The sequence below is a fragment of the Temnothorax longispinosus genome, chromosome 5, assembly GCF_030848805.1.
Source record: "Temnothorax longispinosus isolate EJ_2023e chromosome 5, Tlon_JGU_v1, whole genome shotgun sequence".
NCBI classification, from domain to species: domain Eukaryota; kingdom Metazoa; phylum Arthropoda; class Insecta; order Hymenoptera; family Formicidae; genus Temnothorax; species Temnothorax longispinosus.
Window position 1 is genome coordinate 17,327,520 of NC_092362.1, and position 14,587 is coordinate 17,342,106.

The 14,587-nt window shown below is 37.9% G+C and overlaps 2 protein-coding genes across 5 annotated transcripts; one reads left to right on the forward strand and one right to left on the reverse strand.

The window, feature by feature from the left end:
* The first annotated feature begins 2,317 nt into the window (after window positions 1-2,317).
* On the forward strand, window positions 2,318-5,825 carry LOC139813772 (UPF0764 protein C16orf89 homolog). Its single transcript, XM_071779475.1, has 7 exons — window positions 2,318-2,909; window positions 3,179-3,277; window positions 3,682-3,828; window positions 4,314-4,612; window positions 4,772-4,907; window positions 5,137-5,239; window positions 5,495-5,825. The coding sequence occupies exons 1-7, from the start codon at window positions 2,807-2,809 to the stop codon at window positions 5,634-5,636; spliced, it is 1,029 nt and encodes a 342-aa protein (XP_071635576.1). The 5' UTR covers window positions 2,318-2,806; the 3' UTR covers window positions 5,637-5,825.
* A 151-nt stretch (window positions 5,826-5,976) lies between these two features.
* LOC139813774 (uncharacterized) lies at window positions 5,977-14,245 on the reverse strand. Of its 4 annotated transcripts, none has more exons than XM_071779478.1 (5): window positions 13,914-14,245; window positions 8,238-8,310; window positions 7,999-8,160; window positions 7,446-7,599; window positions 5,977-7,108 (listed from the first exon to the last, which is right to left on the reverse strand). In XM_071779478.1, exons 2-5 carry the CDS (start codon window positions 8,307-8,309, stop codon window positions 6,993-6,995), a joined length of 504 nt encoding a protein of 167 aa, XP_071635579.1. In that variant the 5' UTR covers window position 8,310; window positions 13,914-14,245; the 3' UTR covers window positions 5,977-6,992. The 4 variants fall into 4 exon arrangements, with proteins under 4 accessions (XP_071635579.1, XP_071635578.1, XP_071635580.1 ...); XM_071779477.1 differs by lacking the exon at window positions 13,914-14,245 and adding an exon at window positions 12,936-13,343; XM_071779479.1 differs by lacking the exon at window positions 13,914-14,245 and adding an exon at window positions 12,855-12,873.
* Between the last annotated feature and the right edge of the window lie 342 nt (window positions 14,246-14,587).

Here is a 14,587-nt window from a genome sequence, read left to right on the forward strand (position 1 = left end):
CCTCTCTCAGGTTTCTCTCTGGTATAACACTATTGCATTTGCAGATGTAGCGCGGATGCGCACCAGAACGATGTTTTATCGGCAGTGTCGGAAAATGAACATGGCTACGTAGTACCAATTTCGAAAATGGATGTACTGGCGGTAGTGTCACTACAGATGTTAAATCCGTATCCGTATCAAAAAGATCCTCTTTGATCCATATCACACTACGCACTGGAGTCATTGGAAATTGCGGACGACCGAAGATTAGAATAATTATAATTCGACCAATCCTTAACCTTCATCCTAATCGGTTCTGCTCTGACGAACAACGGGATTACGTGCTCACACACGTGCACCTCGACTTGTGTGCGTATGGGCGAAGGGTCAAGCCTCGGAGAACTGTCAAAAGTGGATGTCAAAGACGGTGGACGATAGTGCAGTAAGTATCGTCACGATGATTAACATCGTACAAATCCGGTTCTGTTGCGCGATTTGACGTTTCAGGGAGAAAGAGAGAGAGAGAGAAAGAGAGAGAGTGTTGATAGAGATTTTAATTTAATAGATACGGCGATGTGGAGCGTTGACTGTCACCATCACGACGAGCCGCTCGTCAAGAAGTAGACCATCCGATTGCCTCGAGGAACATGGACCGAATCCCGGATGACCGAGGACTTCTGTCACTTGCCGTCTAGTGGGGATCCAGGAACGTGTGCTGAAGTGTACCCACAGCGGAGCACCGTGACCCGATCACGTCCCCAAGGTCCGATCGAAGGATGCGAAGGATGCCTACTGACATTTTCCTGGGAAACAGCGGCACCCTTCATCGCTCCTTGATGTTCATACTGAAGCTCGGCTGGCAGTCGAGATTCCGCTTGCCCGTGCTCCTGGTAATCGTCTTCGTCGCCATGGACTACAGGCTGCAGCTGGAGATCGAATTCGGGGACAACGCGGACCAACACGATGACCTGTGATCTGAAATACACAAGATCGGATAAATAATATAATACGTATACATGAGATAGTTTCTACTTCGAAACGCGACCTGTATTGGACTGGAGCGCTTGGAAAGTAGCGTTAACGGTTGATCGGTAGTAATACGTTTTTTCATACGTTTTAAACAATTTCAACTCGCCGTTGCAACTTTGTGCTTAGTACTTGTTGACTATTGGCACTTGGACTTGCCAGACTCTCCTCTCCTCTGACATATGCATTTGACATATACAATTAATTTAAAATTTTTATAATGCTATTTATCTTATATAATATAGTCTAATGTATTATTCTATCTTAATGTGTCTTATAACATATTTATATCATAAATTATACGAGTACATTGTCTAAATTAAACTGATAAGCATAATTTAATGGAATTTTATTACAGAAGTTTGTAACAAAAAAATAGGTATGAGAAAATTAACTTTCAGAAAAATCTCTGAGAAGTAAAGTTGAGATTTTTATTTAACCGTAAAAAAAATGAATACAAGTAGCAGAGTTAATAGAAGTTTAGGAAATATACAAAATTGCATGAAAGGAAACACTTTCGACTGTTTTTATTGCTGCGACTATTTATTCTATTTATAAACTTCGTGATTATTATAAGAAAATAAGAAATAAATATAACAGAAAGTTTACGACGTTTACTTGTTGCATGCAAAGATGTAAGATAAATCATGTCAGAAAATGATATGAATATAAGATAGTTTTAACTGAAAAACTGAATATAAGGCATATGCATAAAAGGGGCTGATTTTGTAATTAATTCTAGCGTATTGTAAATTGCTTATATGATATATGACAGTTGTGTTATGAATAAATAAACAGGAGATCATTTATTTTTTAGATATTATGTATTACGGGTTCTTTTTCTACTCATTTTTCTTAAGTAAGACACGTACTTTTATTTATTTATTATATCCGATAATAAAGCAGAAGATTAAGTTGTAAATCTTTTCAAAAAGATCTAAATTTATTTTTGTGGAAACGTACATTTTTTTTATGATGCTTGATATTTTAAAAATATATTTTTGATTGTTGGCCGAGAATTTGAAAATGCATTTTAAATACTTAATTGTCTTCTTGAAAAGTATCGCTTCAAGAAAAAAGAAATAGATTACTTAAACGAGTAGATTACTTAAACATGATTATAACATGATATACTATTAATGTATAGCATCGAGATTGAAATATCTATTAAAGAAAAGCGGGCAGAAATTTTTTTGCCATTTATCTTAACTTTAACTTTGAGAATTGCTCCAATTAAATTTTTTTTTTCCGTACATTTATTTAATACAAAATTCTATATTTAACAAGTTTTTTCTAACGTTCGAGAGCATATGAGAAGAAGAAATTTAATCCAGAGGAGAAATCGAGCGTCATAAATTAAACATATAATAAATTAGAATTCTTATTATTCCAGGACCTTTAAAAGAATGATGTATTCTTTAATTACAAGCTACCGTGCATGGGGCAAATAAATAACTCTTTTTCAATTCCATCGAAATACAAGCGCCGCTGAAAATAGAGAGCGAATCTCTATGTGGTCGGAAAGCCGCGATAATCCAGCGTGGTCCCGTGGAGAACACTTTTCCTATCGGGACACGTCCGCCTCATGAAGAAAAAGTGCTACCACGTGCTTCGGGCATTTACCGATTCGCTTCGGGAGCATCGCGCTTTTTCTTCATCGAAGAGGCAATTGACGATAAATTTAGCTGACGTTTAGTTTAGTACTTTAGTCGATGTGCTCGATCGGCTCACGGTGGGGGTTCGGCTTATATAGACGGCGTGCAAATGAAGTTCGTCGGTTTTTCTTTACACGGCCGTGCCGATGGAAACTAGAGTTCCAGGATTTACCAGTGTCCTCGGGATCCTTCTTCTGTTCGCCTGCTTCTCGTCGCGAACCGAAGCGGCATTCGATCCCGAAAGTTTCCGTGAGTGAATTAATAACGCCAGTAAACGGGATAACTAATGCATGGAAAGCGAATGCCGGGAGAACGGTTTTAAGTAAACTTGAAAAAAAATTTTTTATTGAATTAAAAATATATTATTCCGCGATACTTCAGGAAGATCGAAACGTATGTTGGACACGTTTCTCTTGTCTCGATTAAATGCAATTTTCTTGTCGAACACTCTCAAACATTTGAAAGAACTTGTCTCGAAATGTATCAGGTAGAATGATAAAATATCGATCGCGTTCTAGAGCAAAAACTAGTTGCCCTGCAAAAGGTTCTCGACTACATGAACGACAGACCAGGGCAGATGAATCTGGACGCTGCTTTCGGTGTTACCTTAACCGAAGGTAAAGAATCATATAATAAATAAATACGAAGTGCTCGTTATGTGTAAAATAATTAAAAAAGAGCCCAAAGGGCCTAATACAAGCAAAAAAAGGAAGTCAAAGTTAAAATAGCTATAGTTTATTGTCCTAGAGTAGACAAAAGTGATGTGAACGTTTCGATTCTACTGTCATCGAGTCATCGGTACAAAAAAAAAATTATTATAATCGCCAATTAGAATTACTGAACAATAAAATGGCGATAAATAATCGCATATTTTCAGCAAGAAATTTAGCAGATTAAGATTTCTAAAATTTGAAGCCTTAATTAGGAGCCAAGAATTTTAAAATGGATATATAAAAACACAAACACACATTTGTAATATAATTTTAAATTTGGTGATCAATCTGTCTTTCTTCATTAAAAGCTAATCTGGTGGCGGCGCTCCTGCACGAAAACGTGGAACATCTGGAAGATAAATTCTTCATCGCTCTCAAGGAAATGGTCGCACTGTCCGATTTGACTCGAAGAAATTTGATGACGACTATTGCGAAGAACGAAACTAGATCTTTAAGCAAGTACCACAGATATATAATAGATTAAATATTTGTCCTTCTTAGTTGTATTTCACTTTCTTTACTGTACACGCTTTCCGTATTTGAAATGACGCAAACTCAGAAACTTATGAGAGAGATAAAAAGTGCAAATAATTGTAGAAAAATGTAGGAAAGCTTTTCTAAAATGAAAAAAAGAAATTTATTTTTTAAGTGCTAAAAATATATCTTCTTCAACCGCACTAAGAAAAATTAGAAATTTTACGAACATCAGTTATATTGCAATACTATCTATGTTATAATGTCTCACTTAACAATGTAAATGCAATGTGTTATATTTATTTTAATCAACAAGTTAATAATTTTTCAAAATTTGGATTAATTAAAACTCGCGTTTTTTTTCGTATTTAAACGCATATTGTTGGAAAACTTTCTCAGTTATTAATTAACATGCTACCGGATGTCACATTATCGGTCAAGTTTTGTGAGATGCAAAGTTTTACAGTGCTAACGACTTTAAACAATCCCAATCTCTGGATAAAGCCTATATCGTGGACGAGGGTCTCTTCGAGATCGAGATCCAGTTCCAATCAGTTATTAAGCTATTGGGAAGTCGTTCGATCGATGTGGAATGGAGCGCCTAATGAAACGGAAAGCGATCAATGTTTAGTCAAAATTATGCGTAGCAGTTTAAAAGAGGAATGCGAGATTCCTGCCACTTGCGTCGCAACATTGACGAAGGAAGATGATGCTACCGGATATCCTCTTACGCATAGACTGCTCATCGTTCAAGTCGCTAAAGCAGTAAGATATAATTAGAAAACTCCTAACTGCCATATTGTTTTACTTATTATATTACACGCGCGTATTACGTTCACAAAAGCGAGAGAGGAAAGTTTTTCTTTGGTATTTTTCCGCTTATCTCTGTATAAGTTTAATTAATAAAAAAATAACCGGTTTTAGATGGGATGCGGGGAAGTCAAAACGGCATCGCTTTTCTCTTTGGTACCCGCGTATTGTGCCAGAATTTTTCAGGATCTCGTCAATCTCGAAGCGTGGAACTTCCCAAACATTGCGCAGGATCTCATGATGGAACAAAGTGCGTGCGCTAAAAATACTTTATGTATTAAATCCTTTAACTACGGCTCGCGTTTCGAAAGAAAATCGATCATGCGCGAGGCATGATCGCATATAATATAGATTTGACGATTGTGTATATATACACGCCTTCCGCAGCTGAAGGGTTAAATATAAAAAGTATATAGAAAGTGTATACATATATAAAATAAAATGTGATAAATATTGCGTGCCTTTCTTTATCTTTTCAGTCGTTTTATGTGGCATGGAAGGTTACTACGAATTCGTCGATAAACACTTTGAAGATGTAATATTAAGCTGGCCTCACTCGAGCGGTTGCTTTGGCGTATCCGGGTAATTGTTCATGCATTACGAATATATTTTTGTGCATAAAAATATATTCTAATTATGCAGTTATAATATTTTATTATGTCACAATTAACACAAGATGTACTATTACAATAATACATAAATATGTCAACTTCAGCCTAGAATGCATTATCTGCATGTATATTTAAAATGTATTAATATTAGAGATTCTACATGCATTCATTGAACATTGTGCAAAAAGAATATTGCAAAGTGTAAACTTTATGTTGAATGTTTTAGATATTCCAACGAACACAAAATCACTCGGCGATCGTCATCGAAAACTGACTTTGGATGCGACAATCATACGACAAGTGTTGCCGCCGCGAGTCTCGCCGTATTTATTCGGGAAAATATAGAAAATGCTCTCAGTCAACCTTAAATTTTTCTTGTTTATGAACCGTTTCTTTTTTATATAACATTTATATTTCTTTTTGTTAAATTGCAGATCCGATTTTCCTTGTTAAAATTTTTCTCGTTATAATTTTACAATCTTTTACAACAAGAACATCTTTTGATTTAGCTAGATGATTGACTTATATATTGATACGCAATACGCATGCAGTAAAATTTAAAAAAAATAATTGTACATATATATATACATATTTCGTAAAATATGTTTTAAAAAGATTGTGTTACTGTTGTGAAACTAAAATATATTTATGTGTAATGGATATATTTTGTAAAAGGATTTATTTAAAAAGATATCATAATTTCCAGGATTGCAATAGATGGCTTAGAAAAAAATGGTGATTTATTCGTAACATTAACACGTTGAAAATTAAAATAATTAAATAGTATAAATAATTACAATTAAAATTAAAATTATAATATAATTAAAATTTAGGTTGGAAAAGATACAATGGCACACGTTATATAGAAGGAAAAAAATTAAAGTAAACAATTAAAATATAGAGATTCACGTTTTATAATGGTATTACGCGCAAAACGTACTTTATGCCTGGTACTTTCGCTGCTTTCTCTTAACAAATTAAAAAAATTAAATAAAGACAAGTTAAATTTTTGACTCTAAACTCTATCTTAATTATTATTGCTGTTATGTTTCGACAAGGGCAGTATTTTTCTTTGTTGAAAATTTATCTTAATCTATGTTAATGCTATTTGGTATTTAATTAATAGCGTATAAAAAGCATGTTCTCTGATTCATTACTAACCACTGATTAATAAATTGCACTTGGAATATTTGACGCTTTAGTCGCTCGAAAGCAGAACTCTTTAAAAAATTACGGGAGTATTTATTCGTTAGGCAAAATAATTAATAATAGTTATAATAAATACGATGTTATGTACAAATGTCCTAAGTTTATGCTTACTTTACGCGGATTACAGGACGCTCCTGTAAAATATCCGGTCATGTAAATCGCAATATATCGTGCTTTGGTGCAAATAAAAACTGTGACAGGAATATCTTTATGACACTGTTTGCATAGATTTACAGTTAACAAGAAGATATTCCCGCGTCGTTAATCGGATAAATAATGACTGCAAGAAAAATCGGTTTTAGTCCTATATGTCATTCGGCGAATCAGAGATACGGCGAAAACGACATATGAACCACCGCAACTTGTAACCGATTGTAACAACGTGTTGTGAGTCGACACGAGTTTATAAATGTTTATACGAGCGGTAGCGGTTGCTGCGATCGCCACGCCGTTCTCCACGATCGCTTTCGCGGACAGGCGTCCCTGCAATCGTATCTACACATTCAATCTTGCCCTCATGCTCGCCGGTAATTGTACGGTTTTCCATAAGGACCCATTCTTTTGTTCATCTTCTCGATCCTCAGTTGCTGGAAATAGCTGTACACTACCAGCCACATGTACGTGTATACCACTGCAAAAGATTAAAACGATATTAAGTTTTGGTGAGAGTTTTACATTCGCTGCACAAATATTGTCTCAATTTCTATGAATTTCTTTGATAAAAAAAAAAAACAATTTATTTCTGTTATTAATCTGATGCTATTAAAGATAAACGGTCTTTATATGTATATTAATTGAAATCGATTAATGTTTCTACATATTGTCAATAGTCTTGTGACTTCAATGATTTTTTTGTTCCCGATCGTAATAATAAACAAGAAAGGAAATGCCTTTATTTTTAAATTCTTTTTTAATGACAAGAATTTTATTGAAGATTTGCGGTTGCACTTAAAGTGTTAAATACTCACCGACAGCAATTAGACCGAAAACGAGCCAAAGAACGCCATTAAGAACTTCGCTGTTTATGAAGAACATAATTGAGGTGTAAAGGACGCTCACAAGAAGAGCGACGGCCAGCATAATGCCCAGAACCACCCATGGAAGCATCATAAATGTATTTTTCTGCAAACCAAACCGATTAGCGTTGTATAGGATTATATTTTATTTATAAAGTATTACGCACATAAAATATTACATAATAAATAAATTAAGAAAAATACTCATATATATGTATATATACTATATAATTGTATATTATTATATGTAATATATATTTTAATTATACACAATCAATACACAATATATAATTAATGTACAAGATGTATAAAAATCATTATTTTTATCGTTAATTATTGATTTCCCGAAAAATCTACGGCAATTTACGAAAATATTTTAGATTTAGAATCTTTAAACATTTAGCAACTTTATATAGTTTAATCTTTCTAAGTCTCTTTTGTGGTTTGATTATTCTTCTGCGATTTATTATTGTTATACAAAGACACAATGAAAATATTTCCTTACTCTTAAGGCGCCGATTATGAGCAGCGTAGAAATCAGGATGGTCATGCAGAGATTGATCGCGAAGATGATCTTCACGGCCGTCTTGTCTAGGATGTCGACGATTATCGTTTTCCATTCTACGTTTGCCGTGAAGATCAGAATCAGGGAAATCACGGCTAGTACCTGCACGAAAGCAGATTTGTGTAGTAATTGAATCACGTGCGAGCTGTGGAAATGACAGAAATGATTGTATAACTTACGATTCCACATACTCCGCTGAAGATTGTTCCCGTTTTCAGGGAACAACATCTGCAACAGGTCGTCAGCTGCATTCTAAAATTAAACAAATTCCGCTCTTTTATCAAACTAATACAATATTGAAATAACAAATACATATTATTTATTATCACAAATATAATTCTATTTCGTAATTCTATACGTAATATTTCGCGATAATATTCATTTTGATATTAAATGTTAATCGAATTATACTCTGCGTCTCTCCTTCTTCTCTTTTATTAAATCTGGTAGACATCGATGTATCATGATAAATGAAGAATTACCAAAGGCATTTGCTAACAAATATGAGATTTGAAATGAGTTAGCGTCCTCCAATCATTAACTTTCAAGAACATCGAATAAAGAGACTAAAGAAACTCGACTTTTAAAGACTCCGTCGGCTCATCTTTTCACGACTATCTCGATCGAAGTAGATCCGAATACGCTTTGCATAATTCCATCGCATATCCGCCACACCCGCACCTCACCCACCGATTGCGGAACGATGACGTGATAGCGGGTTACGGAATATTGGGCGATGATGCGACGGGATGATCCGTTCCCGGCGCGATGTGTATCGCAACATCGTACGCGAAGTCGATTCATGTTATGTCGAGAATAAGGGAAATTTGGGTCATTGGCATGAGGGCCGCGCGCGCTCACGTCTATTTTAGACACTTAAGAGAGTCGCGTGTTCGCCGTCGCTGACCTTCCTTCCGGCGTTTATTATTATTTCTCCAACACCCAGGGAGATCCGATATCCGGCGACGGGAGATATAGATACATTCTCGTCTGTGAAGTAAAACCGCCCGTAATTATATATGTTTAACATTTTAAATACCACGCGATCTTTCTACAGTTACTTTTAAGGCCATCGATACACTATTAAATTTGTAGTGTCAAATTATACTCAATTTGAGTAATTCTTAACCATTACTATTAGATCGCCACTGTTCCTACTCAATATGTCGTTAATTTAACTAAAACAATGTTAATTTAACTAAATATATATGTTAAAATTTTTTAAATATTATGCGATCTTTCTACAGTTATTTTTGAAGCCATCGATACACCATTAAATTTGTAGTGTCAAATTATACTCAATTTGAGTCATTCTTAACCATTCCTATAGGTCGCCACTGCTTCTACTCAATATGTCGTTAATTTAATTAAACAATGTTAATTTAACTAAATATATATGTTAAAAAATTTTAAATACCATGCGATCTTTCTACAGTTATTTTTAAAGTCAACGTGTACACTGTTAAATTCGTAGTGTCCAATTATACTCAATTTGAGTCAATTTTAACCGTTCCTATAAATCGCCACTGCTCCTACTCAATATGTCAAACAATGTGATAATTTAACTGAACCAATGGAGTTAACTTAAAATAATACTGTTTTGTGTTAAAGTAATAAATTTCGGCACAAAAAATAGCTAAAAACAACAAAATGTTATCTGACTCAAAAGATACCGGTTTAAATTTCGTTCTTTAATATTTAACAGTGCACAAGTCGTATTTTTGTCCAAGCGAATAGCAAACAAACGAAAGTAGGCGTGTTGGCTCGAAGAGTCCGATATTTCTTTCTGAGGTCGGCCGGAGAATAAGCAAGATCGCCAAGGAATCGCGTACACGCGGCCGCGACCATACGTTCGCCGACCAAGTTCGCCCGAGGTCTACCGATCCTCATAAGGAAACGCGTCCTCACGGTCCTACGCGTAAAAAGCCACCGCATCACCGTCGAATAATGACCGGCCGATTAAGATTACCTTGGTGGTTCACGGTAACTCGACGGCTGTACTTGACCGACACTCGAGAGCGCGGCTGTCGACAAAAAAAAAGACATTAAGAGGCCTCGGTATCTCGGCCATCTCGGTTCAGAAGGAAGAAAAATTTAAACGAACGTTTCTTGTATCTTTCGTGAGATGATCTTTGTAGAAAGTCCAAAGTAAATTTACTAAACGGCGTGAAGACTCGCCGTCAGTTTCGCGGACGTTAAATGGAAAATACGGAACAATTAAATGACACGGCTAGTTAACGCCGAGAATTGTTCTACTCGATGCCGGACTAATCGACGGGGAATTTCTGGCGCATTTTCTAGGTCTAGCTACACGAGCCGTGCTAAACCGGTTTCGGGGTCTGTTGACGAATAGTTCGCACAAGAATGCATAAATTTCGCATGAAATTTCTCACTTTAGCTGTTATAATCGGCGATGACGAATGTCACTATATTGACTATCGGCCATTTCGTTAGGAAAGATATATCTCGGCAAGAAATCAAAGTAGCAGTCTATCGGAGAAACAATCACAGAAATGATGAAGTGTGGTGACACTTTACGTGACGAAAATGTCTAAAATTACAGTTGTAACGCTCACGACGTAATGTAAACGTTGCTTTGGTTAATAGATAAGGCTGCTATTTGTAGGTGCATCCCGGAAGAACGCACTATGCGCTGCTTGAAATGAGCGATTCTATCCGGCTTGCGCAAAAAGTGATTGCGTCACCGTACAAGAGATCACTGTGAGGCTCGGGGATCATTTTCCTAAAGACAGCGAGCGCTTTAAATGTCGGTATTATGCAGTCTACTCCAAGCTCCCGCGATAAACGAGTGTTACGCGTTTGCGTAATCGTTGCCGAAGGCATTGATTATTAAAATGACATGGATATCAATTACGAAAGTAGGGAGAATGTATATACGTATTTACATTAAATTATGATCTAATAATGACTTCATATACGTTTGCGTAAATCTATTAGTCAATAATAAATTTAGATTTAGCCACGTTCCGAATGAAGTATCGACTAATTTTAGCTTCAATTATACGTCTAAAGAATATTTTACGTTTTACAAATCTCATTTTATTCTACAAAAGTTAACGTGTACTGTGTGTCGACAGGTGCGATGCTTAATGACACCGGCGTTAATTTGCATTTTCAAGCGCGATGCACACGGTCGAATGTTTATCGTGCTTGGAACTCTCGCGGAAGACATCGTCGCGATCGACGTGGGTGAAATTGGCGCGTTACACGTGTGCGATTGACTTTAAATTTAGGCGGTGAGTAAGCCACGCGCAAAAAATGCCGTTTAAAAATATACGATACTGCTCGATCGGTCCGCTAAATAGGCCAATATCAGTTATCTTGACCCAGATACGGTGATTAATCAGGAAGAAAAGGGAATAAGGCACGGCGGAGATATCTCGCGTGCCCTCCATTCGACGGTCAATTAATGTAAGAAGCAGGGGTGCGGTCTGTCAAGAGAAGCGAAGAACGGAGAAGATCGATACTGTACGGCGTACCAAAGGTTGTCTTGAAGACCCTTATCGATTGATCGTTCGCACTAATGAAAAAAGTGAAGGGAGAGATAAATTGATTTTAGTCAATTAGAAAAATTGCCATTCAAGGTCCGGGCTGAATCTTGATAGCCTAATAATAATAAAATCTGTAAATTTTGTATACTTTTTCTAAACTTAATAAATTTTATCCTGTAATATTTAAGTTTTAACAAAGCTGTATTTTAAAGACCGAAAAAAGTCAGCGCGCAGTTTACTAAGTTTGAAAGAAGTATACAAAATTCACAGAATATTATTATTATTAACCTTAAATGGCAATTTCCTTAATTGATTGTATATAATAGTGTCCTGTTTCATTTAAAATTAGTTTCAGTTTTGCGATTTCTATTTACGCGATCGAGGATGCTGCTGCGCGTTTGTACGCGCGAATAATAACAGCAGGTCGGTCTTGCAAGCTATATCGGATTAATCGCGAGTCTCAGAAGACCTTCCTAATGACGTTAATTAGCCGTCGCCGATTCCGCAAAACGCATGCAAAAGTCGTCCCGCGTCAGTATCACGGACGCGAGGAATGCCAGTGTCAAGTGATTTCCAAGCGTCTATACGAAAACGTATCGTCGCGCGTTATTTACGAGGCACGCCTAAAGGTTTCGCCGTGCGAAATCGCGCGCGTATTTTATTTTTATACCTCAGTCATGACCAATGTGCGGCCTTCTTTTACTTCTTACGTTACAACGCAGTTTCTTGGATTTTATGACTTTTACGAAATATCTTCCTCGGAGCTCGTCGGTATTTCGAAGTATCTTTTCATACGATATGTATATTCATATAGTTTCTATTAATTAGAATAACGATGTGTACTAAATTATTGTCATTAATGATAATTTCATCAAATTAATTATTTTATTTTATTTTATTTTATGACTTAATATTTTTATTAAAATTTTCATTGTATTGTTTTCTAGTTCTTTGTTTTAGTATGATACGTTTGGTCGAGTAAAAAGTCATTTTTGTTAATAATTTTACATGATTTAGAAATAGCGAACGGCTAGAATGAAAACTGAAGTCTATATGAACGCGATTGGCGCTATTACAGCACTATAAAACGGTCTATGCACGATCAGTTACATCATCACCGAGCCACCTTGTTTACGCGTCACCGTTTGCATTCTGTTACCTTTGTCATCGGCAATTTAGCGTTCACTTTCGATCGGCGGTTCAATTAAAAAGAAATTAATGCATCGATATCACGACGTCGCGTATATCCGAGTACTTCGACCCGCCGATAAAATACAATACAACCTTTAAATGTCACCGATCGTAGAACTGCGCGGAGGAAAGGTATCTCGGCGATTCACGATTCTCTCGGTGCTCCGTACTCACTTTTTTTCTCGGGGAGAAAAATCTCGGTAGCTCCTCTCTTCTCTCCCTCGGGATCGATCGCGCAGGTGCACGGTGCGTGCCGACTCGGGGAAACGTACGCGGATGCTGCACACACGAAGGAGAACCGCGAGACGTGACGTGACGTGACGCGAGACGCGCGGCGCGCGGGACGAGAGGCGAGAGAGAGAGACGCGGAGGAGATCGCACACGCAGAGGTCCAGCAACGCGCGCGCGTTCCGCTCGCAATAGGAGATGACCAGAAACTGTGCCAAGAACAGTTGCCGCGGCGCGGCCGCGCCAAACCGCGATGTGGCATACACCTACGACGCGCCGTTACACCTACATCGGTGCACCAACACCGCGGCGCGTCGGAGAAGGCCTACACGCGCGTGTCGGCTCCGCGGTGCGCTACCGCGACTCCGACTCACGCGAGCGGGCGGGCCGTGTATCGCTGGTGCCGCGACCGCGGCGAGATGCGGTGGAGAGCGCGCGGGGCTCTCTCTCTCTCTCTCTCTCTCTCTCTCTCTCTCTCTCTCTCTCTCTCTCTCTCTCTCTCTCTCTCTCTCTCTTTCTTAAGAGTGCGAGGCTCTCGAGAGCGCTCGTGCTCGATCACGCTTTTCTTTTTTATTATTACGGATCGGGACTTATCTCCGCACGCCTGCAAAGGGACCGCGCGGCTCGCTCCTGCCAAGGCGAGGGTGAACTTTGCCGCTCTCGTACGATCATCCGTACGTTTTGCGTCGCGCGTCTCGCTGATCTCCGGGAAAGTCGCGGCGACCGCGACTTTCCACGCGCGTCGCCGCGTCTCCTCGACACGGTCGTTAACTCCGAGAAGTCTCAAGTCGCGGCGACGAACCGGCACCCGTTCCGAATTAATGAAGTTTCACGCGACTTTCCTTATACAGATGTGGGAAAGGATGTTTTCGATTTTCCTGAGAGCTGTCTCTATTTTTATTAAAATCTTGTCTGGATACTTACGTGCGGTACCGCTGCACGAAATAGGACGAGAAACTCTCGATATTCCAGCACGCAGTCGCGAGGTCAAGAGCGGAGTAGACGTTTCTGCTTTCTGCGTCTTTAGAATTGTAACTGAATTATCAGCGGACACATACGAACGCGATGATAAAAGTAAGAATAAATTTGCTTTGCGAAAAGCAATCAATTTGTGACGTGAGTGACACGTGCCCTTTCAAATCGCAATTACGTATAGCGTGTATAATATTATGCGTATATCGCTGTTACGCCACAAGTTAATTTCCGCGATAGGTTCTCGAAGAAACAGTCCGAGACATAGAGTCGAGGCACTGCGCTACACTAACATGCTCGTTAGTTTGCGCACGTTGGGCGACCTCGAGATAACATCGCGATGAACCGACTGACATTGCCCCGCTACATTTGCGCGCATAGGTAATGAGTGGTTTTACACGCGGAGACGACGATTCCGTATCACTGAAATAAGAATATTTGTTTGATTCGCTTCGGCAACTTCCGACCAAATAAACTTTCCTTGTACACATGTATATACACATATATAATCTATATTACACATGTGATATGCATTTTTTATTAATAAAAGATATTATTATATGTTTAGCGCACGTGAAAGTGGAACCGCTCTCGCAATGTTTATTCCGGAATAATAATTGTAGTAA

What these genes read in the sequence shown, in the direction of transcription:
- LOC139813774 (XM_071779478.1), bottom strand. Translation starts at nt 8,309, where the DNA reads ATGCAGCTGACGACCTGTTGCAGATGTTGTTCCCTGAAAACGGGAACA. An exon ending in TCATAATCGGCGCCTTAAGA is followed by an intron (nt 7,600 to 7,998) that starts GTAAGGAAATAT and finishes TTTGGTTTGCAG; the next exon opens with AAAAATACATTTATGATGCT. An exon ending in TTTCGGTCTAATTGCTGTCG is followed by an intron (nt 7,109 to 7,445) that starts GTGAGTATTTAA and finishes AATCTTTTGCAG; the next exon opens with TGGTATACACGTACATGTGG.
- LOC139813772 (XM_071779475.1), top strand. Translation starts at nt 2,807, where the DNA reads ATGGAAACTAGAGTTCCAGGATTTACCAGTGTCCTCGGGATCCTTCTT. An exon ending in CGGTGTTACCTTAACCGAAG is followed by an intron (nt 3,278 to 3,681) that starts GTAAAGAATCAT and finishes CTTCATTAAAAG; the next exon opens with CTAATCTGGTGGCGGCGCTC. An exon ending in GGTTGCTTTGGCGTATCCGG is followed by an intron (nt 5,240 to 5,494) that starts GTAATTGTTCAT and finishes TGAATGTTTTAG; the next exon opens with ATATTCCAACGAACACAAAA.